A 26,352-nucleotide genomic window follows, 5' to 3' on the forward strand; every position below is an offset into this window, starting at 1 on the left:
ACAAAGATGGAGTACTGCCCATCTAACCCCATTCCAACCCCCCTTTCTCCAATTCCTGGGCTCAGACCACAAGCCAGGACCCAGGGCTCCATCCCCCTCTGGGAGATGGGCAGGATCCAGCATGATGAGGCCGGAGAGCCTTCCTCTCTCCACCACAAAAAAATCATTTTACCTTCTCTAAACTCTGTTAGTATCTTTGGTTCATGTTCTGAATTTTCCACGTACATCCCACCTGATACATCTATGAACATTTGATTCATCCATGCTTATTCCTTTCCACCTAAATTAAATTTTCCTTAAGGGCACTGGCCAGGTTGCACTCGCCTGAGACCCCACATGAAAAGGACTCTGTAAATGTTATTTGTGACGTCTTTGAGCTTACTTGCAGTTTCCTCCTCCTTTCCAGAGTCCCCTTTCTTCCTGCTTCTTTCCTCCCCTTCTGTACTTCTTAGCAAGTTGGTGTTTCTGTGAAGAATGTAGTTTAAAACTGAGGAACTACCATTGTAAATCAACTATACTCCAATATTAAAAAAAACAAAACTGAGGTGCTACCAACACAAGGCCTCACAGCCTGTGAGCTGGCTTAGCTGGTCCCCAATATTGAAAACTTGTGCTAGAAAAGGCCCTCTGAAGTTAACTGCATCAAAGAGAGTGAAATACTTAGGAACAAACCTAACCACAGAGGTAAAGGACTTGTACTTGGAAAACTATGACGAAAGAAACTGAAGACAACAAACAGATGAAAAGATATACTGTGATCAGGATTGGAAGAATTAACATTGTTAAAATGACCATACTGGGGCTTCCCTGGTGGCGCAGTGGTTGAGAGTCCGCCTGCCGATGCAGGGGACGCGGGTTCGTGCCCCGGTCCAGGAAGATCCCACATGCCGCGGAGCAACTAAGCCTGTGCGCCACAACTACTGAGCCTGCGCTCTAGAGCCCCTCCTCCACAACAAGAGAAGCCACTGCAACGAGATGCCCGTGTACCACAACAAAGAGTAGCCCCCGCTCGCCGCAACTAGAGAAAGACCGTGTGCAGCAACGAAGACCCAATGCAGCCAAAAATTTTAAAAAGTATTTAATTAAAAAAAAACACACACAGTGAGATATCACCTCACACCAGTCAGAATGGCTATTATTAAAAAGACAACAAACAACAAGTATTGGTAAGGATGTGGAGAAAAGGGAATCCTAGTATATTGTTGGGGATGTAAATTGGTGCACGCACTATGGAAAACAGTATGGAGGTTCCTCAAAAAATTAAAAATAGAACTGTCATATGATCCAGCAATTTCACTTCTTGGTATTTACCTGAAGATGACAAAAACACTTGAATTACTGATTTTGAATTAAAAGATGTATGCACTCCAAGGTGCATTGCAGCATTATTTATAGTAGCCAAGATATGGAAGCAACCTAAGTGTCCATCAATAGAGGAATGGATAAAGAAGATGTGGTGGGAATTCCCTGGCAGTCCAGTGGTTAGGACTCCACGCTTTCACTGCCAAGGGCCCGGGTTTGATCCCTGTTCAGGGAACTAAAATCCTACAAGCCATGCAGTACAGCTCCACACACACACACAAAAAGAAGATATGGTATACATGTACATATGTGCATGCACTCACACACATGCATGCACACACACACACACCCCACTAGAATGTTACTCAGCCATAAAATAAAAAAGAAATCTTGCCATTTGTGACAACATGGATGGCTCTAGAGGGTATTATGCTAAGTGAAATATCAGACAGGGAAAGACAAACACTGCATGATCTCACTTATACGTGGAATCTAAAAAACAAAACAAAACAAAACCAGACTCACAGACACAGAGAACGATGGATGGTTACAAGAGGGGAAAGGGGGCCAGGGGACAGCCGAAACAGATGAAGGGGATTAAGAGGTACAAATCTCCAGTTATATAATAAATAAGTCATGAGTATGTAATATACAGCATAAGGAATACGGTCAATAACATTGTAATAGCTTTGTATGGGGACAGATGGTCACTAGCCTTATTGGGGTGATCACTGCATAATGTATGCAAATATCGAAGCATTATGTAGTACACTGAAACTAACATAATATTGTATGTCAACTATGTTTCAATTTTAAAAAAAGAAAGAAAAGAAAAGCCTCTCTGAGCCCAAGTTTCCTGTTCCCTAATGATTCCCAGTCTCCTTTTGTGTATTCTGAAACAGTTTGCCCAAGTGTTCATTCTCTCTCCCTTGGATCAGGAGAAAGAATGAACATGGCTTCTGGGCCAGGTTCTACGTTCTGGTGGCACAGACAGGCTGACATTAATTACTGACTGGTGGTTCTTTTTGCTTCTTCTCACACATACACACATACATGCTGAAAGCCTTGGGCCAGGCCTTCAGCTCTGTTTCAGTGTGGTAGAAGTTAGATACAGAAGTAAAATACATATGTATGTAGATATATAAACATATATAATCTATAATCCTGAACTTGAATTGGAAATATCAGCAGAAACTCACCATGTATTTACATTAAAAAATTTTTTCCTAGCTTTGTCCACTGAAAAGACCTACAACCAATGATCAACCTAGTAACAAGTACTCCCAATGCCGATATTATGGTCTCCATGGGAAAAAACCTTTTTCCATAAAAAGCAATCAGAGACCCTTAGAGAAAATAGCTCATTCCAGGTCTATGGCAAGAAATATACAAGATGAGCCAGGGCATCTAGTCATGCTAGAAAGCAAAGCAGCGTTCAAAGACCACTTAGAAGTTTGTCAAAAGGACTCAAAGAAATCAACTTGAAGAGGCTCCCACTGGCCAAAGATGGGAAAAATTTGAACATGAATAGCAAATGCAAAGGATTGAAACATATCACATATGTTTAAACACATGAATACATAATGACATTAAAGGGAAAAACCTCTGTCATCACTAGGAGTTAACCAATTCATTATTTTGAAAACTGGTAAATATAAGGAAAGAGTCCAGCATTTGTTTAGGAAATAAAAGAATATCATAATTTTCCAATGCCTATGAAAAAATGGATCTAAGATATCAATGTTACTAACATCAAAAAAGGAAGACAAGCAGACAATACATATTCCCTTCTACGGAGGTACACAAACCTATTAAGTATTCTTGCAAAAACAAAAAAAACAAATCTGAATAGGTCTCTGACTATAATTACCAAAATAGAAGAGCAATTACAGAAAATAGAAGGGCAATAAAAACATGTGAAATATCACTACAGGGATGCAATCGGCAAAATCCAGATGATCTATAGGACAAACAATCTCGTTCCCTTAACAAATGAATTGCAAAGAAAAAGATTAAAATTGAGGAGGTACCTGTGGATTACAAGAGATTTAAGAGACACATCAACCAACTGCAACATAAGGAACTTATTTCAGTTTGAACAAAAACTATACAAAAAAATGTATGAGACAGGGAAATGTGAACACTGACTGGATATTTGATTATACTAAGGAATTTTTTTTTTGGTCTGATAATAGCAAAGTGACTATGTGTTTTTTTTTTAAAATAAGTGCTTATATTTTTGAAATACATCCTGAAATATTTAGGGATGGAATATGATACCTGAAATTTCTTCAAAATTATGTAGGAGTGTACAGAGGTATTAAGTGAAACATTTAAAGGCCTGTGTCCCTCTGATGGGACAATCAAGTCTGAATCTAACCAAGCCTCTAGATCTTATTACCAGATTATGGGGGGAAAGGGGGGAAGAAGGAACATTTTAAATAACACTGAGGATACAGTCAGCCAAACATAGAATGTAAACAATTTTGTAGGAAAAATGGCTGTTTCTTCACCAATGAATGGCATTTAAAAAAAAAAGAGGGAAACTGTTAGAGATTAAGAGAAACCCAAGAAGCATAACCACTAAATGCAAATTAATAGTTGTTTTTCTTCGATCTTGATTTGAACAAACCAGCTGTAAAAAGACATTTTCAAGGCAATTGGGGAAAAATGCACATGGGCTGGGTAACTGATGATAAGGAATTACTGTTTGTTGAATATATTCATGGTATTGTGATCAAGTTGTTTAAAAGTCCTATTTCTTAAAGATACATTCTGAAGTATTTTCAGGTGAAGTGAAATTGTATCTGCCATATGCTTTAAAAATACCCCCCGGGGGGGTGGGTAAGGGTGGGGGAGGGAAAATAGAGGAAATAAAACTGGCAGAATGTTAATAAATGTTGAAGTTGGGTTCATTATCACCAGGCTCATTTCTTGTGTATGTTTGAAAACTAATAGAAAGTTAAACAAAACAGAACATTTTAAAAATAAAGCTAGTCCTTGCCTAGGGTGTTAACTATACTGACCACTTGAATTTAAGGGACAGGAAGGCCGGTGAAGTTTGGAGGGATGAGGAAACGGCAAGGCTGAGAAGACTGAACTTGACCTGAGCCCGGCAGGAAGGGTGAAGGAGGTGGGAAAGGGTGGGAACCGAGGCACAGTGGTGTCGAATCCTCACCCATTCATGCCAGGGGTTTCCTATTGCTGTGGTTGATAATGGGTGCTTGCTCCATCTCCTTGGCCACACCGCGAGCCATTTGAGAAGGAAAATGCCCCCACTCTCTATACTTCTTACTCTCCCGCCCTCTCCCTCACCCTCAAAGGGACGCCCCAATTCTGGGGAAGCACAGCCACACCCAATCGCCAAAGGACAAAAGAGTGTTGGTCTATGGCTCCACCTGCTGGTGATGCTGGGAACTGAAGCTGCCAAAAACGGTCCTGATGAGAAGGAAGCTGAGGATAATTTGAGATTTGGTCTTTTCCGCTCAGAAAAGACACAAAGACCAATTAAACATATAAGAAGGCTTTAATTTCATCACCATAAACATTATACTCTGATTGCTCACATACAGTATAAAATATTTACTCCACTAAATAAATAAGACATAACATTATTGCAAACGGCACTTAAAGCCCCCGGAGATAAGACCTCCTTAGCCCAGGCAGGGGGTGCTCCTGAGTTTCTGTGCTAGATTCCCCAAGCACAGATACGCCCTGGGGGCTGAGACGGATAAAGGCTCAAGGAGCCACACTCTGTGCTTCTGGTCCCAAAACAGCCCCAAGGAGAGGGCTGTGGAGCCAGTGGGGAAAGGTGGGGTTGGGCAGCTCCTTCATCAGCCCAGTCCTAGAGGGAGCAGAGGGGAGCTGGGGGGGACGGCAGGGCCAAGAGGGGAGGTGAGGCTACGGAGGCTGCTGAGACCTGAAGCCCCACCCTTCACATTTCCCCAGCCCTCCCCGCCTTGGGTAACAGGATTTGGGATATCAGTTGGGGTAAGCAGAGCTTCCAGGCTCAGGGTTAGGCAGTTCTGGGGCCAGACCAATCACTCCAGGAGAAGGAGATTCTGACAATTCTCAGCCCAATAACCAATCGTCTCAGGGGACCTAGTCATTAGGGATCTCATCCTACCCAACCCCTAAACACCTCGATTCCCCTTCTACTTAAATAAATAAGTTAATTATTTAAAAACCCGTGTCCCTGTGATGGCAACACAGGGGCCAACAAGCCAAGTCCTAATAAAATGCAGGGGAGGGGGAACAGGAGAGAGGTGGCGCTGTGGGGCTAGGCAGCTTCCCTTCTCCCCTCGGGACCGCGTCCCCCAATAACTTTCATACTTTCAAATCCTGTAGAGGAGCCGTTTCACATCACAAACTCCCACGCAAGAGCGACACTGGGAGAACCTATGGGATAAGAGGCCTTGGTTGCAGGAGACGAGGTGGCTGAGTTTACTCAGCTCCCCAAATCCCTTCTCTGGGTATTTCTCAACCAGGACACTAGCTGTTAACCCTGAGCCTGGGTGATCCCCCGGCAGAGTCCTGCATTCCAGTGCACAGAGTTAATTAAATGCCCTGCCCTTCTTTCCTTGTGGAAGTCCAGACTGAAGCCTGCTGGAGAGCTTCCAGTCAGCCAGCCCTAAAGACTGAGGAGAGGTGGGAGGGAAGAAGCCCCAGTCCCCTACTTGTGCAGCTATACACCTCACTGCCACAGGGCGGCAGCAGAGAGCCACACCACTTTGGCAGCAATAGAAACTGGAAGGCCAGCCCACAGCCCCACCGCCAACGGGGGACTGGAATAGGGAGAGCTGGGACCCAGTGAGGCAGGTCCTCCCTCAATGGGTTGGAAGTACTCTACACAGAGTATTTGGCCAAGTCGCTCTTGTCAAATACCACCTGTGTGACAAAGTAAATGGCAACCAGACCCAGACCTGCAGCCGACACCATATAGGCAGTGACAGACTGGCTGAGCTGAACAATGGAGCCCATAAACAGAGACGGGGCCACCTGGGACAGCAGGAAGGCACTGTCCAGGACGGCAAGGTCCAGGCAGATGCCTCGGCCCGGAACAACCCTGGCCTCCGGTGGCTCGCCCACCACTGCACGCATGGAGACATCGCAGGCAGAGGCCCCGCAGAGTGCAGGTGGAGGAGGGAGCAGGCCGCTGCCTCCAGCACCCGCGTGTCCATTGGGGAAGGGAGATCCGGCCTTAGGGCCCGGCGAGAAGCTGGTCATCAGGCTGTCCTCACTGGTACCACCTCCATCATCTCCGCGGTATTTGGGCAGGAAAACCTGGGGGGAGGGGAACACACAAGGACAGGTATGTACCCAAGCATGGGATCCCCCAACTAGGAGAACAGGCCCTGGCCTTTATCCCAGGGGCTAGAAGAAACCAGGCACGAGGCCTTAATGAAAATCGGGCAGCAGGTCAGAAAACTGAGCAGACCTTGCTTGGTCCGGGTCTAGTGAGGATTCTCCTCAGAAGGGGGGCAGGGGCCAGGAGGGGACATCTGAAACCAGAAGTCTAGGTCTCCTCTAGCCTCTCCTAGAATCAGTAAGTGACAGACAAACTCAGTACTGCAGGTTAGGAAGAGAACAGAACCCCAAGGAAAAGGAAAGACACAGAAGAATGAAGACAGGTGGGCAGAGAGACATGTCAGAGCAGAGGAACAAAGTTCAAAGGTGGGGCCCCAAAGGCCCCAAAGCCCCACACAGATGCTCCTAACCCTCCTCCTTCTGCTCCTACCACCTCACTACTGGGACACCCTTGTCAACCTCCAGAGAGACCAGAGAGAGACGCTCCCTTCCCACTGTGGGTCCCAGGCCCAGGCTATAGTTGCTGCCCTACTGTGAGGTCTGCGGCCCCAGCCTGGGGCAGGGAGGGTCCTCAGACTCAGCCTAGAGGAAGCGAGGAACAGAGAGAATCGCCCTCTTCCCGACTCCCATGGTCCAGCTGTGCTGAGGCCGAAGCCTTCTTGTTCCTTCTCACTGTCTGCCTTGGATCAGTGTGACCTGCCCCTGCCCTGCCCGCAAGGTCCCAGAGCCTCCCTCCTATCTAAGGACGAGGCCAGAACTCATCTGACCGCTTTTCCGAGGCCCACTAGTGCCTAACACAGAGCTCTCAGGGTCAGCTGCATTAGCGCTGGGAGCCACAGCAGAGCTCAAGCCTGACACCAGGGAATCCCAAGGCTCGTGGTGCAGCCAGAAGTGGACAAAGCAGACGTAGATGGGGTGCGGGGCCAACCATGCCTGGAACCTCACCTCCTGCCTGCCACCCCACAAAAGATCAGTGTGGCTGAAGCTTGGAGAGGCCCCTGGGGACAGACGTGTTCTCAGCCTGAAGGGAAGACCACCAGCTCGGCACGTTCCCTGGCACATGCCCAAGCCTGGCTTCTGGACACCAGCCCAACCAGGGCGGGAGAGCGTGGAGGATGATGAAGGTTCTCAATGCACTGACAGGGGACTCAGGGACCAGCTTCCCCCAACCCAAAGCCCCACCTCCACCCCCACCCCAAAGCCCCACCTCCGCCCCCACCCCTGCAGCTACCTATTCGCTTAACCAGCCTCGCAGTTACCCCACCCATGTCCTACAAGGGGCAGACTATGTCTTTCCTACAGTCTAGAAGCCCTATGAAGCCAGGCTGCATCTCTTTTTCCTTGGGACGCCCCAACTTCTTGCCCTCTGGGCAGAGCTCTGCACCCAGGGCTGTAGCTCAGTGAGGCCAATGGAGACAACAAAGGTGACCACACAGCCTGGTCAGGAGGCTTCCCAGAGAAGGGGGCCCCTGGAGGGGCTGGTTAGTGTGGGGCTGAGCAGGAAGGAGGCCCCCCAACTTACACAGTGCCCAGGCGAGCGGTGTCAGGCGCATCAGGCTCAGAGATCCGCCATGGGGGCGGGGGGAGGGGACGAGGCAAAGGAGGGAGGCAGGAAAAGAAAAGAGAGAATTAAACAGAAAAGGAAGACAAACCGAAAGAGGGGAAGGGGCGGTAGGGAGCTTTCCCCATCTCCGAGACCAAAGCAAGGTTTGGGTCACTCACAAGGTCCCGCCCTGAATGAGAGGCGTGGCCCACACCAGACCTTTCCCACTCACTGGCTGCTGAAGCCGGGTGCCCCAGAGGTCATCTGATCCAGCCCCCTGCCTCTGCACAGAACAACTCAGCCCTGACTGAGGCCTTCTGCTAGCCTGATTCTTCAGGATTTCCAGAGAAGGATTTCACATTTCCTGCAATCATCCACTTTAAGTGCTTTATAGTCCTGACACCAGGAAGTCATTCCCAGAATCTAATCTACACCCTCCTTCCGCAGCCCAAGTCTCTGGCCCTGGGGCTACAACAGGCTTCCTCTCTGATCAAAGAATTCCTTCTCCAGCTTCTCTTGCCAGACACCGGTCCTGGGCTGGTCAGCTGCCCCTCCACCCCACTCCACTCAGCGGCCAGGGCGAGTACCTGCTTCTCCCGGTGGTAGAGGGACGCTAGCGTGTACGGCAGGATCTGCAGGGCAGAGAAGGTGAACCCAGTGAGGGCAGCTGAAGCGGTCACCACCACCACGCTGCGGGACAGGCACGTGGCACCGGCAGCCACGGGGAAAGCCACAACGCTGGCCAGATAGACTGCCCGGGTGCCGAATCGCTGCACCAGCCGGTCCATGACCAGAGAGAAGAGCAGGGAGATAGCACACTGCAGGAACAGCCCCAGGCTGCCCATCCGGACCCCTGGAGTGGGGAGGGGGAAGAGGCCATCAGACAGGGGGTAGGGAAAAAGGACCCAATACCATGAGGGGGGAGGGGTGCTCAGAATCAGGAGCCACAGGCACCTGCTGCCCAAGACCTGCTATTTTCCGGAACTGCTCCCCAGCATCCCCCGCCCTGCCCATAGCAACGGGGGTGTAAGTTCTTCCACTTATTTTCCGGAACTGCTCCCCAGCATCCCCTGCCCTGCCCATAGCAACGGGGGTGTAAGTTCTTCCACTACCTCAGGGAATGTGGCCAAAGCCACGGGCTAAGGGCAGAGGAAGATGTTCTAAGGGCTGGCTGTGCTCAGCCTGTCAGGAGAGGTAGAGGGAACACAAAGACATTTCTGCTCCAAGATAGAATTCCAGACGCCTGAGCTGGAAGGGGCTGGCAAGGCGATTTGGAAAGTCAGTAGGGGAGCAAAGGGCACACTGAAGTTCGGGCCAGGCGAACCCAAGGCCCAGCTTCTGGACCTTAAACAAGCCCAGCCTCGTCCTCCATCAAGTTGGGGCAATGCCTGATCAAACTCCCCGATCAGCCCAAGGCCCTGCTGCGACTGCAGCAAAGCCACTCGCTCCTTGAGCAGCTGCACACGCAGGCTGCACACGGGGCCATCGTCCTGATGGGGAAATCGGGGCCCAGTGCACAGCTTCCAGCCCAGGCACAGGCTGTGGGCATCTCCCTGCACCCGAACATCCACGGGAGGGCAGCTCCCACAACAGGGCCCCGGGCTGCCAAAGCCTTACCTTCATCATAGTGTCTCCGGGCCTCGGTGCCTGGCTCAGCCCTGGGCACACCCTGGTATAGCCCCTCGCCCACAAAGTCTGTGTAAAACAGTGTGAAGGTCATGAATGCCATCCAACTGCACAGCTCGGCCACGAAGAGTCGGCGTAGGGTGCGAGGCATGCGGCAACAGAGCTGGTGCAGCCGGGGAAAGAGGGCGCGCAGGTTCCAGAAAGCCAGGCGGGCGTGGCACGGGCAGCAGTGGGGTGGGACAGACGGGACCGACAGCCCTTCCACGGGCTCGGCTGGGCCCAGCGCTGCCTCCTCAGCCACAAACAGTGTGGCTGCCACGCACGTGAGGAAGATGAGGGCGAGCAGGCCGAAGAGGCACTCTTCCTGGGTGCCCAGGTAGGGGGCCAGGGCACTGGCATCCCAGTCGATGGCAGGCAGAAGGTAGCCCAGGCAGCCCCCCAGGCTGATCATGAAGGCGTAGACGGAGAACGCCTGGCGACAGTGGTCTGGGTCCCGGAAGAGGTCAGAGAGGAGGGCCTCCAGCGGCGTGAAGCACACCTGGCCACAGAAGTCCAGCAGCCCCACGCCCAGGATCAGCAGCGCCAGCTCCAGGGGCCTGGTGTCCGGGCACAGCAGCCCCGCCAGCCGGCCGGCCCTCGGGATGAGGAGGAGGCTCAGCAGGACGCCCAGGGACAGGGCCCAGATGAAGGGCCTCCGGCGACCATAGCGCCCACGCCAGTGGTCGCTGGCCGAGCCTAGGAGCGGGACCGAGACCAGACCCAGCACCGGACCGATGCCTGCAAGGAGGGCAAGTAGTATGAGCTGGAGGCTGGGGCCCAGAAGGGGCAGGGGGAAGGGTACCAACTGCCTCGAGAAGGGTGGAAATGATGATGATATCCCATGGAGGGCCCACTGTGTACGGGGGCTGTGCTGAGTACTTCACAGGACCCCAATTTACTGCTCACAACTAGGATCACTGGTGCCCCAACTGACCGGTGATCGCCGTGCACAGGCACGGTTTCAACGGGCAGTCGGACCCCAGAGCCTGTCATCCTGACAGAGCCCCCTCTTCCTGGGAGTCACATGATGGTGACATTTGCCCTCCGTGGCTTTTACAGAATTCGTCCGCAGTTAGGAGCCCAGCCCCTGCCCTAGCGGCAAGAAAGAGCCCTGGCGGTGGGGGCCGAGGGTGGTCCCGACCCTCCTAATCAGCAGCTAAGCTACCGTCCAGCGGCCTAAGTCACCTGACGGCTTATTAGCTTCCATCATCCTCTCTGTGAAATGGGTAACCTCAAAGCGTTGCTGCAGGAATTAAATGAGACCACAGATAGGAATTACAAAGGGCAGTTTCTCCAGTGTCTCCTGTGGGCCATGCATGGCGTAGGGACCAGAGATACAGAGGTCACCAGGGAACGTCCTTGTACCCTTTTGTTTCTCTCAGACCCCCTCAGCCCAGGGTCACCCCCTCCCCAGCCAGGCTGACCCACCAGGCTCAGGGACAGCAGGCAGCCACCTCTGCCTCCAAGCAGCTCTTTGGGCAGAGGCCCTGTCGCCCTACTTCCCCAGGGGACACATATCTGGAGCAGGAGGGAAGGAGGATGTAGGGACTCACCCAGCACCATGGTCATGAACTTCTCCTCTACCCCCACTTCCAACAGCAGGGGTGGCACGTAGGTGATACCCGCAGCCAGGCACACCTCCAGGCCGAAGGTCAGCAGGTTGACCAGCAGGAGCTGGGCTTTCCGATGCCGCAGCAGGCGGCTCACCCCCAGCCTCTGGACCATGATGCGCCAGGCGGGTAGGGCTCCGGCCTGTTCACACACTCCAGGACTGCTCCATCTCAGCCTTGCTCCAGACGCCTAGGCCTCTCCTCCTCGCTGCCACCGACCGCGTAGGACTCAGCCAGAAACCCATTTCTGCGGGCCCTCCGTGCAGGTCTAGTTTCTCAGCCATGCTAACCGCCTGTCTGTCGTCGTGGGGTGCCTCGGTGGGGACATAACTCAACACTCAGATCCTAAAAGAGCTGGGACAATCACACACACAGAGATTCCCGTGAATCTGATCTCCAGGATTTGCTCTGAATTCTGAATCTTGTTCACTCCCGGGCTGATGGTGTGGCCCTGCCACCCAGGTGTCACTCCCTACTGGCCAATCAGGAAGTGCATGTTAATACTAGCCTAAGGTTGACATATTCATAAGGTAAATATGATTTTTAAACCTCAGTACACTCCAGAGCCAACTAGATGTCAGTAATTCTCTGTTTTGGAATATCTTTGCAATTGCCCTTGTTTCCTAGTATTGAAGGAAAAAAAAAAAATCAAACCAACTGAATTCCCAGTTCCCGAGGCACTGTTTACCAAGGTGCCCCCTGGAGACCCTCTGCCAGGCCTGGTTTGTTCGCTTTTCTCTCTCTACTTCCCAAAGCTGGGCTGTTCAATTCCCCTTCGTTAAGAGTCACACTTCCTCTTCCATACTACCTGGCCACAAGCCATGCTGCACCATAACTCCACCCCAAGGACGAGGGCAAGGAGGAAGACCAGAGAGGCTGTGGTTCGTCGGGTTGGGTTTTAACCTCTCACTGAAACCACTTAAAAAGCGCTCCCCAGGCTTCCCTGGTGGCGCAGTGGTTGAGAGTCCGCCTGCCGATGCAGGGGACACGGGTTCGTGCCCCGGTCTGGGAAGATCCCACATGCCGCGGAGCGGCTGGGCCTGTGAGCCATGGCCGCTGAGCCTGCGCGTCTGGAGCCTGTGCTGCGCAACGGGAGAGGCCACAACAGTGAGAGGCCCACGTACCGCAAAAAAAAAAAAAAAAAAAGCGCTCCCCGGGAAGAACCTAGGCCTGAAAACCTCTACCTTGAGTTTCTCTCCATGCTCAACGTCCATGGGGAGGACATATTCCCACACGCGCTGCTCAACTCTCAGGGGACAGTGGGACCGGTCCCAGGTTCCAGCCTCACAGGGGCATGAAACCGCACCACCTGGCGGCCACTGCGATGATGTCAGTGACCCCGGGGCAGACTTCCTCTCTCCCCACCTGGCTCCACTCTCAGCAGACGTCCCCACAGCCCTTCCTGCTAGGCCTCCTGTGCAGACACATCCCACCAGGGGAGTACCCACCCTGAGTCCTCCACCCACAGGCAGTGGGCCTCCAGGTCTTGCTTCCTGACTGTGGCACCCACTGCAGTCCGCTGTTTACAAGTGACCACAAAAGAGGGGAAATCAAGTCAGCTATGCAGAGAAGGTATAGAGGGTGGGGCCTAGTCCCCCAACCTGTCATCCATCCCATGGCGGCGTAGACGGGTGGACAGAGCTTCACGCCACTTATGGCCAGAGTCTGGAGTGCCTTCCCCGGCCTCACCGACTCAACCCCATTGACACTGTTAAAGAGCACTGCTCCTGTGCAAGGTTTACTGCCAAGGGCCTGGGCCCACCTGAGAGCCTTCCTGGAGCACCCTCGGCCCTCACTCATGCCCTCTTCCAATCTCAGCAGCTCATGACTTGGTGCTTCAACTTCTTTTATCGTTTCAAATATCACTAAGCCCCGCAGGGACTTTTGTGTTACGAAGCATGTTGTAGGTTGCTCTCTGAGCTGTGCCACAAAGGAAACAGACGGCCATCAATCCTGGGTAAGATGTGTCCGTTCCGTAACTGCCTTCCAGGGCTTTGCAGCTTATAGACCAAGGAAGGGACTTCAGACAAGGCTAGGCAGCCGCCTCCCCCAAGTTCCACCAAGTCTGGGAGGGCCTTGGAGACTCACCTGCCCTGGGTTTTAAAGGGACCAGGTCCTCCCTGAGTAAACAGACTTTATCAGACGCAGCCTCTCCCACAACATGCACCCAAGCCCTGGTTGCTCCCTGTGGTTTAAATAAATTGCAGCTCTCCAGCAAACGTTAATCACCCCACCTGACTTACTCCCTCCCTTAATCCAGCTCCCCACTCCCAGCACCAAGCAGGACCTCCACAGCCCACGAGGGAGAAAGGCAAAATCCTCCTACAGCCCAGCGCCTCCCCCGCCCAGCTGCTTCCCCCTCCCAGCCCCTCTCTCCACCCGCAGAGGTGCTTTACCCAGTGACCAGGGGCTGGGCCAGGTAAGGAATTCCTTGAAAGGAGTTGGGTAGGAAGTGGGCGGGCTCCAGCCCTGCTCTGCACCCCTCTCCTCTTAGGTTGCTGAGCCCGTCCTCCCTCTTTTGGGCACTCTCGCCACCACAGACTTGACTCTTCCCAGCCCAGAAGTGCCCGAGAAAAGTCCAAGCCCATAAGAATACTCTCCCTTCCAAAGTCCCCCCTTTCTCCTCCTTACAGCTTCCCCAGTGCCCCAGCCTCCCCCACTGCATCCCCACCCCAGCCCTCACGTGGAAGAAACTACAGAGGACACCCACAGCACAAGCTCAAGTCACCAGCGGCCCCTACAGGGCCTTCTTCCCAAGGACACAAAGAGAAAAGCCCAGGCCCCAGGGTCCCAGGTTCAGAGGGGAACAGGAAGCAGTTTGTCACACCCACTCCAATCCACAGCCCCAGGGCACACTTCTTCCCAAAGCTTGAAAGTGACAGATCCCCATTGGGTCCCTCTGTTTCAGGGGCTCCCCCCCCTCCTCAGGAATACAGATGGGGAAACAGGATCCAACCCTCCCCTCCAGCCTCAGAGATGCTTCTGACTCAGATCCTCCTGCCCCACTGCTCCTGGAGCGCCCGGTCCGGCAAACAGAAGCTCAACCAGAAGAGCCAGCCCCTGAGTGCTCACCTGGTGGGGAGGGGGCGGGAAGAGGAGGGAAGTGGAGGTACCTGAAAGGGGGAGTCTGGCCTAACCTTGTGAAAGCAGCCTTCTAAGGAGGACAAGTCCCTCTCAAGGTCCAAATATCTCCCCCCTTTCCTGGGCCCCCTGATAACGGGACAGCAAGAAAGCTGGAGGAAACCCGAGACTTCTGGGAACCTTTAGGGAGCTCTGCTCCAGGCCATCTTCCCTCACCCTTGGGGGAGCAGAGCTCCAGCCCTGGAGACTGAGAGCCGTGGGCACGTTCGGGGAACCTGCATTTTACCTACCCAGCTCCAGACACCGGGAGACTTCGAGTGCACCCCCAGAGCAGGCTGTAGGCTCCACTGCAACTCTCCAGCACCCACCCTAGCATGAGAAGGGGCCTGGGAAATGCTTACCTACAGGATAGATGGCTGAAAGCAGCCTGGGAGTGGGAGGCGGAAGAGACAGGAAAGACCTAAGCGCCTGCCCCCATCCCCCCACGCACCAAGGAAATTCCAGCCCGACCCCCAGAGGGGGCAGCTCTCCTAAGGGTTCAAAGGTGGTGAGTGGATGGGACAGAGCCTCCCAGGCTGGAATGCCCCATCCCTGCCCACCCCGCTACCTCAGCAGGGAGCACAGGGAAATGAAACTGAGCAACAGGAACAAACTTGGCCTGAACTTTCTCCAGAATTCAAGAGTGGAGGAGGCAGGAGGAAAGGCACCTCCTGGTAGCTCCTCTGGGAAGGGAGTGTCAGAGGGATATATAAAGAGGCCTTTGAGGGCTTTCAAAGGGGCTCCTGCCACCCCTCGCGGCTGAGGTGGAGCTGGGGGAGCAGATTCCCTCCGCTGAAGGACAGAGGTCAGAGGGAGCCGGGCTGGGGGCAGCCCCGCAGTGGGCCAGTGTCAGGCAGCAATTCTATGGCCTCTTTATGCGGGCCAGCGTCCCCACAGCCGGCCAGGCACATCAAACGGCCGCACCCTGACCCCGCGAGCCGACGACCCTGCATCCTCCCTCCACGCTCACAAAGACTGTGCTCTTTCTCACGCGGCCACTGGGAAGCCCCTCCCTGCAGAGAGGGAAACTGGGGATGGGGTAGGCCAGCCACGAGGAATGACTCAGCTGCAGAAAGGGGTGGGGTCACTCCAGGCCAATCTCCCTAACGCACACCCCAGCCCGGGCCATCTGGCCCAGGCCAGGACTGCAGGTGGGGAGAAGCCCACAGGTAGAGGACGTGAGACTGCACGGGAAGGGGGACCCCTGTTCCTCCACAGCGGGCTGGACCCCAGAATCTCATTCCAAGTTGTGCTCTCCCAGATCCTCTAGGTTGGGGGCACAGAAGAAGTCCTAGGGGACCAGTGCCTCGTAAAACCCAGCATATGGCACTCCCAAAATGAGCTCTGCCCTCACGGCAGGTCCACAGGAGTCTTGGGACAGCCCAGAAAGAGCCTGCGCTGGCCAGACAGCAGACTGGAGATGAACATCCTTGTGAGGCAATGAGCTCTCCACCGTGACAGACCCCCTCGTCAGGGATGCTGAGCTGTGGGAATTTCTGCCTGGGCAGCTAGGGAGAGGGGGACACAGGACTAGTCTAAGCACGGCTTCCATGCCTTCCAACACATATTTAGTCTTTGTTTCTCTGAGCTCACACACGTACTTCCAAAGAAGCAAGGGTCTGCTCCCCCCAAGCCTACCCTACCGAAGGCAACAGTGATTTGCACGAGGAGCGAAGACCCACAACCTCCCAGTGCTCCCACAGACACCTGAGAACCCCACTCAGAGTGCAACCTCTCCACCCCGACATCAGCAGAGAGGAGGCCCCACCCCCATCCAGACTTGCTCCCTAGCTCCTGCCTCCCCAGGGCCCAGAGGCCAGGGATTTAGAGTCCGCCCTGCGGCGCTGCCTTTTCTTCCCTCGGACTGGAAGGCTTCTGCTTAGCAGCTTGTCAGAGAGAGTGAGGGGCCGGCAGGCCGGGACACAAAGGGGGATTAGGGAGAAACCTCTCGGCCTGCAGAGTAATCCATCAAACTCCCTCCCGGCTGCCAGCACCGGCCCCTTCCCGCTCGATTCCCCTTCCAGCTGCTGCGGGCCCCCACCCCCTCCAGCTCCCGAGCCCCGCCACACTGGGCAGCAAAGAGAATCCCAGTCCCTGGGGGCGCAGAGGGGGCACCCTGCAGATACTGGGAAAAGGGCAACGGCTCCCTCCCCCCGCTCACCCCCAATGTATGAAAACCCAACAGGTGGCAGTGGCTTGGAGGGAAGTTGCTTTTGTCGCCCCGTCTGAGAGCCCCAGCACAGCTTCTGAAAGGAAACACATGCCAGAGGAGGTTGGGGGAAGGGGAGGGGAAAGGACAGCGGGCAGTCCCTGGAGCCTGCTCCGATCTCCCCTCCCCTCCCCTCTCCAGTCCAGCGACAGGAATTCTGGGGCTGGCCTGGCCCTCACCTTGGCTGGTCTAGCCGAAGCACCCCTCCCAGAATCACGTGGCCACCCCCTGCGGGTGGTCAAAACAGACACACATCTGACTCCAGGCAACTGTGTCTCCCAATCAGACTTCCTTTCCGCAAACAGCTACGACCCAAGGCCACTCGGGGTCACCTTGACCAAGTGCTCTCCAAACCAAGACAATCCGTATTCTTCAGCCTGGAGCTCTCTCCCACCCCAGGTGCCACAGGCCTCGGAGCCCAGACATTCCCGAACCCAGTGCATTCTATAGGGTGGCCGAGGCCTGGCATGGGTTCGCGTGCCATCTCCATATGTCACTGTAGCTATGTGACCTTGTTAACTGACCTCCCTAAACCTCAGTTTCCTCATCTGCACTTACTAACAGCAGCTAACACTGAGGTTTACTGCATGCTAGGCCCTCTTCCAAGCGTTTTAATCTTCCAACCGCCTGGCGAGGCGGGTACGATGAGTATACCCATTTGACAGGCGAGGCAACTTAGCTTAATACCACCAACTTCCCAGTCGTGTAGTGTGTTTGGAGGAAGTATGTGGAAGTTTCTGGCAACCACTTCTTCAGTTGTCTGGGCTTCCTCAGCCGAGAAACTTGGGAGGGGGTTTCTCATTCCCAACAGGAGCAGCAGAGGTCGGAGGGGGACCAACACTGATCCTCTTCTCAGCTTCCATCCCCCTCACCCACGTGCCTCCCACCTGGGCACCAGTGCCTCTTTCAGCCCCCAAAGGCAAGAGGAATGCCAGGAATGTAAATGCGTCCCCAGGTGCTGGCCCGGCAGGTGAGCAGAGGTCGCTCAGCAGACCTGCCTGGTGCTGGAGGCTGCAAAGGGAAAGGAAAGGTGGGATAAACAACCCCAGTGAGGAGACAGGGTGGTTCCCAGCCACAGGGAAAATAATCACGGCGGCTGACACCTGCTAACCGTCCAGGAGGTGTCTGCATGTACCTGCCAAACCTTCTCTAATTCATACCATTTGTACAATCCTACAAATTATTGAATATTCCTATTTCACAAGGATGAAAATGGAGTCTCAGAAATTCATTAACACACCCAACGTTGCACAGGTAAAAAGGGCTGAATGGAAAATTCAAACCATTCGAAAATTCTAGAAAGTGCACTGAAGTAGGAGCCTGGACAGTGTAGTCCAGTTTCAGCAACTCTTATAACTGTGTAGCCTAGAATAAGCCACTCTACCTCTCTGGGACTCAGCTCCTGCACCTGTAAAATGAGAGCTAGTCTAGATGCTGTCAGGTTCTTTACAACCGTGCAGCTTTGTGACCTCACACCCACGCCCCCAGCCCCAGGCAGGGCGCTCACCAGGGACAGGTGCCCACTGAGTGCTCACTGACAAGGCCACATGGCACTGGTGGGGAGGGGGCGCGGTTATAGCCTTCCACCAATGAGAGCCAAGGAGAACCAGGTAGAGAAGGGCTCCCCAGCTGCACTTACCCCATCCTTTACCTGCCTACACATTGCTCCAGTACAACAGAGTGCCAAGGGTCAGCGGTCACCTGAAACTGATCCGAGTAACCAAGACATCTGGGGGCAGAATTGCCCTCTTCCCTACTCCTTCCCAGAGCTGGACTCTGTTCCTGGCAGAAATCAGTAACTAAATTCTTTCTCTACTTGGGCCACAATAAACACTCTCCTACAAGGTGGGGGTATGGTACCAAGAAATCCCTTGGCCCAGGGTGGGGGCAGAGGAACGCAGGAGAAGAATGGGGAGCTTGGCACGTTCAGGCCACTGGGAAGTTCCCCCCGCCCCTTGCTCCCTATAGCTCCTGCAAAGTGAAACCTGAACAGCCTCCCTCCTAGTGAACTTGAACTTTGCCAGTCAGCGAGACCAGGCAGCTCTCCCCAGCCATGCACATCCTTGTCCCCTCCCTGCTGCCTGGCCTCCCTTAGAAGGTGACGGATACAGGAAGGAGGCCAGGCTCTCTCAGCGCTGCTATCCTAAGGTTTGTGACCAGCCCCATTTATCATCAGAGGGCTCTGGGCCGGACTCAGTCCTAGGGATGTGTTCTCCAAAACAGTCCACTCAGTGGCGAGCAGGGCATGAGGGGCCTCCAAAAAAGATGTGGTTTTTTGTCGTTGTTAAAGAGCCCTACTTTGCCCACCCTTGAAGAGAGTGTACCTCAGTGCATTACAATCTCACCTTCCCCAGAGAATTGTCAAAGAGACTAAAGCCTACCAACCCACCGCTACTGAGCTCCGGGCGTGTGCAAGCCCGCTGTGAAGGGGCTGGGGATTCAGAAACAACAGACTTCAGCGCCTTCAGAAGAAGGGCCGAGGTGCAGCCAGAGCACCATGAGGTGGCGCAGGGGCTGAGACCCAAGTCCTTACAGTGGGACATCTTCAGTGCCTCCAGAGCTTCCTAGAGGAGGCTGAGCCGTGAGAGACCAGTAGGTAGGAACTATGCAAAGGGTAGATGTCTGCAAAACACAGCTGCTGGAGCCTGGGATTTCTATATGCACCCACCTCTCCTTTTAGCCCCTCCCCAGTCAGGGGTGGTGCAAGGAATACCAGACCCCAAATCATGAGACATGGGCCCGAGACGGGGCTATTCATCAGCACTGGGCCTATTTTTGCTTTCAAAGTACTCATCAGTTCCAGTGACCTCCCCTGGACCTCCTCTCCCTTTCACCTGAACCCTGTCCAGCTCAAGTCCTCCACCTCCTCCAGGGCTGCCTGGACCTCGAGCTGTCAAGGAGTCCTTTCTCCCAAACCTTGACTAGTCTTCAACCTCCTTCTTGCTGGCTCATCCCAGCTTCCCAGAGACAGTGATCTCCAGAATTAACAATGAAGGGGAAAGGAACAAACTTGTACTGAGCACCTGGTCTATGCAGGCTCCTTGCTAAATATGGCGATCTCATTTAATCCTCACCATGACTTTGCAAGGTGAATATTACCATCTACATTTTACAGACACAGAAACCAAGGCCAACAGGTGAGGTATAGGCCTGTCTCCAACATCGGACACAAGAAGCCCCACAAGTCGTTCAGGGTCAGTGACAAAACTGTGGACTTCTTCCCATGTAGGAGGAAACACAGACCACGTAGCAGAAAAAGGGATTAAACAGGAAGTTCTGGCCAGACATCAGGACCATCCCGTGATGGCTCTGTCACCAGCCCCTGCCCCCAAGCAGGGACACTTAATACACTGGACAAAGCTCCACACTCCAGCTCTATTTGCTAGGAGTCAAGTGGCATCAGCGTTCAAGACACTGGGCCTGGTACCAACTGGTCCAGCCTCCACCCTTGCTATCCAACAAACAGGGCCACTGACTGTTCACAGAAAGCCAGGCTGGGTTTTTCTTCTTGACACCAGAAAGCAGTGTCAAGATACTGTATCCCAAGGGTTGTGGGGGGGTGGGGAGGACAGAGCAGAACACTCCCTCCCTCTCATACAACTTCTCCAAAAATCAGAACAAATAACCTTTTCTGCATAGAAGGCACTCAGCCTTGCAGGATATATATTCACCTCCATCACTTCACGGCACTTTCTTCTGTCTTGAGGGAACAGGCAGGGCAGGGCTTTCTGGACTGATTAAAAAACAAACCACACACAGTATTGACAGGGGAGAGACCAGGACATCAAGTCCTGGTGTGTTCTTTGCACCAGACCACAAGTTCAACTGCAAATGTGTCATTCACAGTTTATGTACAGTTGTATATGGTATCATTCCCTTGCTAAGAAACTTTGGTTCCTGAGTGTAAGCCACAATGATTGCCTCCATTGTTACCGAATGACAGCAGCTGACATTTATCAAGCTCTTTTTACTTGCAGCTGCTGGGCTCAGAGCTTTAATCAGCTCGTTGAAGCCTCACAATACTGCCAGGCAGGTACTGTTATCCTCATTTTACAGAGGAGGAAGTTGAAGCACAGAGAGGTGAAGTAACTTGTGCAAGAGGAAATGGGATTCAGACCCAGGCATCTGAGTGCTAGAGGCCAGTCTCAATGAGTCATACCTACTCCCCGAAGTCCAGGAGGCCTTGGTCCCAAAGAAACAAAGGTCTACAGGAGAACCCAAGAACAGCTGCCCAGGCTGTGCTGCTGTCCACTGGGTCACAGGTGTAGATATAGTAGATATAGTTAATACCAGCTAATATTTACTGAGCGCTTGTTACCTATCAGGCACACAGTCCAGTGCTCTATATGTATGGTTTAATAAAGCTATAGTGTTTCTTTTACGTTTTAGATATATATAATTATATATTTACATATATATTTGTTCTATTTATTATTTAATAAGTAACAAAGCTACAGAGTAGATATTATCATTATTACTATCAACCCCATTTTGCAGCCAGGGATACTGAGACTTAAGAGAGGTTAAGTAACGTGCCCTTTGTCCCACAGCCAGTTTGGAGCAGCCAGGATACAAACACCTGACAGTCTGGGTTGTTATCCATAATGCTGTGTTATCAGGCTCCAATGGTCCAGATGATAGAGCTTAATTTCACTTTTGGAGTCCTGAGACGATCCCTGCCTCTCTGACTCCAGAGCCCTACCCAGGCTGAGAGAGGGGAATCCATGCCATCCTCCCACCACCCAGTGGCCTGGAGGTACCTCACTGGGCCACCAAGGATCACTGTCCAGCTCCTCCTTCGGGACACCTCAGAGCCAGGAGGAACAGGCGAGTTCACTATACACCCCGTGAGTACGAAGGAAAACTCCCCCCACCCCGCCCCAGTCACATCTCCACTAAGGTGGGGCCTGAATGTCCACAGCTGTACGTTCACCCACAACTGTATCTGTACCTTCAGATTCATCCTGCTGACTCGAGCTCCATTTTTCTGAGCACTTTTAGAACAACAGAGTCCCAGCTCCAGACAAGCTTGTGGGGAGGAGATAAGGGAGGAATGAGAGGATGAGACCCATCCAACAAAAAGGACTGTGACCTCAAATAACTTTGTATTCACACCCTAGAAGTTGCTCTGTAGGGAAGCCTGAGGAAATCGTCAGCCTACGCTTCCTGGCCCTGCCCTCCCCACCCCCATATGCCAGCCTGTTCCCCAGGCCTTGGGCAGGTGAGTCCAACACCAAGGCTGTCCTGCTCTGAAGTGCTACGTGCATCATGAAAGGCAGCCAGAAGCCCCCAGGGCCTCACCCCAACCCCTGAGCAACGCCTTCAGGAGCCCAGCAAGGGTCACTCTAGGCCCCGGTCCACTGGCTGTGCCCGGCTGCAGACTCCAGGGCAGCAAGACAGCAGCTGGGCTATTCTTAGTCCCTGCTCCACTGGGATCGGGTCCGTGTAACAGCTGAAGGGCAAGTCCTCAGCAGGTACCCACCATGCCAAACCCCTCCCTACCCTCCACTCTGGCCCCTTGGGAAAAAAGAAAGGGGAAGGTGTGGCCCTGGGGAGCGGGGGAAAGCTGAGGTCAAGGGTGTCTGTCAGGAAGAGGAAACTGATTCAGAGGTCAAGGGCAAGATCAACTGACAGGGCTGCAGCGCCTGGGGAGAACAGGAGACTACAGGAAGGACTGACCCTCACTCAGGAGCAACCCTGCGGGTCCCTGGGGCCCTCTCCAGCAGGCCTGCCATGCGTAAGCCCAGAGCCCTGAGAAGCTGTAGTGGGTGCCCAGATATCACCTCATCACACCTGTCTGCTGATCTCAGGATTCTCACCATCCCTACCTGAGCCCGGGAGGCAAGGATAAAGACACCCTCTCTTTTTCCTCCTCCCATGAGGAATAACCGAGGCGCAGGACGGGGCACACACTCCAGCCCAACTCTCTGCCCAGAGCCAAGCCCCAAGACTAACGTCCGAAAGGGCTCAGCCACCTTTCCCTCCTTAATAACCCCTCACTCCTCCCCAAGCAAGTTGGCCCGCGCCCGAGCACCCCGCGTCGTCCCGACCGCCGACCCCTTTCCCGGCTCCCAGGTCCCGGACTGTGCGCGCCACGGTGACTCATCCTGCCCCTTTCCGGTGAAGCCGAGACAAGGGAAGAAAATAAATGCAACTTTCCAAAGAAAACTCTGACGCGGGAGGCGGCAACAGGAGCGAGCGGCCGCTGTGCCCGCCGTCTGCCCGGCCCGGGGCTCCGGGGAGGCGCCTCTCCCCGCCCACCCCGCTGCCCGGCCCGGGACGCGGGGGACCCGGCGCCTCCAGCCCGGCCCGCCTCCGCGGAGACCCGAGCACCCCGCAGCCGGCCCGGTGCAGGAAGAGGGGGCGCGCCTGGGCGCCCGCAGCCCCGTCAGCTCCCCTGGGACTCACGGGGCTGGACGCGCGGGTCCGGGACAGCCACGGCGCGGCCCCCTCCCGCGGGGCGCAAAACACGCGACACCACGGAGCTCGGCCGCGCAGCGCCCCTCCCCTTCCCGCGCCGGGACCCCCTCCCCGCGGAGAAGGGCGGGCGCGCCCCTACCTGGCCGAGGCGCGCGGCTGTCACCCGGGGCCCGCGCGTGCGAGCGCGTCCCCCCCCGCCTCCCCCCACGCGCGCCAGCGGGCGGCTTTTAAATCTCCAGGTTACTCCGCGGGGGGAGAGAGCATGCGCGCTGGGGCGGCCAGGAGGGGGCGGGGCGAGGCGGGACGGAGGTGGGGGTGCTGGGAGGGGGTATGGAGGGGTGGGGCTGGTACCCAAGGGAAGAAAGCGGGAGGTCTCCAAGCTGTCTTTGTAGCCGCGACCGCGACGGGCAGCCTCCGCGTGGCTCCCAGACTGCCCTATCATTACCTAGGGCAGTGCGCCGCCCCCTCGCCACCAAAACATTTAGGTGAAAGCTGCCCGGCTCCGCGGGGCGCCTCTCCTCCCCTGAGCCAGTCTGCGACCATTACCCCCACGCGCTATTCCGGCCATCCCCCTGTCCCCGGTCCGAGCAGCACCCCACCCATCCAGGACCAGCCTTGAAAGGAGATGTCACATTCTCCCGGAGTTACTCTTCCTACTGTTTGCTGTTCTCTGAGGCATAAAGAGCTTCCTGATAGCTAACTCAGCCCTTCTTCCTGAAGTTAAAAGCCAAATTTCAATTTTTTTTTCCTTAAGGGTGTGTATGGGGAAAGGAGGTGATACACTGACAGTAAAATGTTCCCTTTGTCAGCTGTTGAGCAAGGTCCCAAAAGATACCTGTTTCCAGAATGCCTTGACAAGAGTGAACAATGCAAGTGGGAGATCACTGGGGGCCCAGGCTGGCCTTGGGGTGGGAGGCCCAGCTGTGTCTTTCTTCCTCCGTGGAGTTTTATTAGCGTGGAGAGAACTCCAATTTTTGTGCATTGTTGACTTGAATGCTACAAAAATCGGAGGAAGATGGCTTTGAAGGGGAGGACCTCGTTGACTGGAGCCATGGACTGCGCACTGGGGCACTGAGCTCCAGTGCTGGCCCTGCCACCAACCGGCTGTGATGTTGGGCAAGTCCCTCCCATATTCTGAACCTTGGTAAGAAGGACTTGGCCAGAGGGTCTCTAAGGGCACCTCCAACTGGAGGCAGAGAAGAATGGGAAATCTAGAAAGGAGGGGGGAATAGTGGAGCCCTGGTGGCCGTGGGGAAGAGAGAGTGGGTGCAGGAGAGAGCGGAGGGAGAAAAACCATGAATCTACCTTCTGGGTCACTGAATAAGTTTAACTTGAGAACGGTCTCAGCATTGCGTCTTTGGGCACACTCGCCCCCCCACCTGCCAGCAGGTGACCCTCCAGTGCCCCAGTGGCTTTCCAAAGCCTTTGGCACACCCATTTGTGGACAGCAGAGAGACTTGGGTGGAGTCCTGGGTCCCTGAGCTGGTGTCTCCTTTGCCCCAGGAAAGGGGGCAGGAGTCAGAGGGAATTCCAGGTCAGCTGGAAAATTACTGAGCCAGGAGAGAGTGGATGGTGGTATTTTCCAGGCTTGGGGAAGGAGCACTGGGGGAGCAGGCGGGAGTTGTCCCACCTCAGAGGAATAGGAACCCTCCCTCCCACACGAGGAAAGGGGAGCAGGGCTTGGGAGAGTGAGCACACAGCCTACTGTGAGATACTGGACTCCACCCAGCGGGTCTGGCCACCTGAATAAGAAGTGCCAGGGCTCAGCCACCTTTCCCTCCTTAATAACTCCTCACTCCTCCCCAAGCAAGTTGGCCTGTGCCCGAGAACCCCGCGTCGTCCTGGCCGGCCACCGACCCCTTTCCTGGCTCACCCCTCCCTAATGCAGGTGACCCTTCTTTACCAAGCCAGTTGGATGTAGTCTCCAGGCCCCACCCAGCACAGGGTGCTGTAGGGGCTTCTGCTGGGAAGATGCTCCCTCCCCTTTTTCTGCTGGTGTAGCCTCATGTAATAATAGTTAACTTTTACTGATTGTGCCAGGCACTGTTCTAAATGCATCTCATGTATTAACTCATTCAATCCTTGTGACAACTCAAGAGATGGGTACCATTTTCAGATAAAGAAACTGAAGCAATCCCTCAGTCCAGTTACTACGACTACCACCACTACTGCTACTACTAATACAGACACACACACACTCACACACACAGAGTCTCTGGGCCCCAGAAACAAGGCAGAGGCAGCAATCCCTCATCTATCCTGACCAGTGACTTCCAAGCCTTAATGAGAGTCCTAACACCCAAACTACTCCCCACAATGCTGGGTCGTTCTGGATTAGTAACAGCTTCTCTGGGTTTCAGTTCCCCACTAAGTCAGCTGTAGGAAAACCACCATGTCCCTTTCCCTTCATCCCCGCTCCCTCCCCCACCACACGCTCACACACCCTACTCCCTAGCCACTTCCCATTTATAGGAAATGGGGGATGACGTGAGGAGCAAGGGCATCCTTGGGGAACTGCTAATAGTCTGGCTGGATATTGGAGAAACCAAAGATGCCGGCAAAAATGCATTAGCAGCTTCTGCTCCAACCCCCACCCATAGCCCCTTCCCATTATCCTTGGGCTCAGAGCGAGCATCGTCCTCTTTCTACCGAGATAAGATACCCATCTGGGGCTGGGTAGCCTGGAAAAAGCCTGAGAAGCCATGAAGAACCTGGAGTTCCCTTGATGTTTCCTCCTCCTCTTGCTATCTCTACCACCCAAAGGTGGTAGTCCCCTTTGAGAGGGTTCTTTGCTTCTTCCCCTGCCTGTCTCAGGATGAGGGGTCAACAGTCTCTTTAGGCATAAAGGCCATCAACAGGCCCAAATCCTCACCGTGGACTTAGAAGGGGGGAGGATCGGTCCCCTGGACACAGGAATTCCATTTCTGGGATTTCTCTTATGGCAAAATAACCAGAGATATGTATATCAGAAGTATGTACAAGATGTTCATCTCATCATTCTTTTTTTTTTTTAAATAAAATTTATTTATTTATTTTTGGCTGCACTGGGTCTTCGTTGCTGCATGCAGGCTTTCTCTAGTTGCGGCAAGCGGGGGCCACCCCTCCATTGTGGTGTGCGGGCTTCTCATTGCGGTGGCTTCTCTTGTTGCAGAGCACAGGCTCTAGGTGTGCAGGCT

At 54.0% G+C, this 26,352-nt stretch overlaps 1 protein-coding gene across 2 annotated transcripts; it reads right to left on the reverse strand.

Annotated features, from left to right (window-relative positions):
• Window positions 1-4,809: 4,809 nt before the first annotated feature.
• On the reverse strand, window positions 4,810-23,412 carry SLC45A3 (solute carrier family 45 member 3). 2 transcript variants are annotated; one of them, XM_033410509.2, is made up of 5 exons: window positions 23,316-23,412; window positions 11,371-11,781; window positions 9,770-10,555; window positions 8,740-9,005; window positions 4,810-6,585 (listed from the first exon to the last, which is right to left on the reverse strand). In XM_033410509.2, exons 2-5 carry the CDS (start codon window positions 11,540-11,542, stop codon window positions 6,148-6,150), a joined length of 1,662 nt encoding a protein of 553 aa, XP_033266400.2. In that variant the 5' UTR covers window positions 11,543-11,781; window positions 23,316-23,412; the 3' UTR covers window positions 4,810-6,147. The 2 variants fall into 2 exon arrangements, with proteins under 2 accessions (XP_033266400.2, XP_049563419.1); XM_049707462.1 differs by lacking the exon at window positions 23,316-23,412 and having other exon boundaries at window positions 11,371-23,283.
• Between the last annotated feature and the right edge of the window lie 2,940 nt (window positions 23,413-26,352).

This window comes from Orcinus orca, chromosome 1, assembly GCF_937001465.1.
Source record: "Orcinus orca chromosome 1, mOrcOrc1.1, whole genome shotgun sequence".
Classification (NCBI taxonomy): Eukaryota; Metazoa; Chordata; class Mammalia; order Artiodactyla; family Delphinidae; genus Orcinus; species Orcinus orca.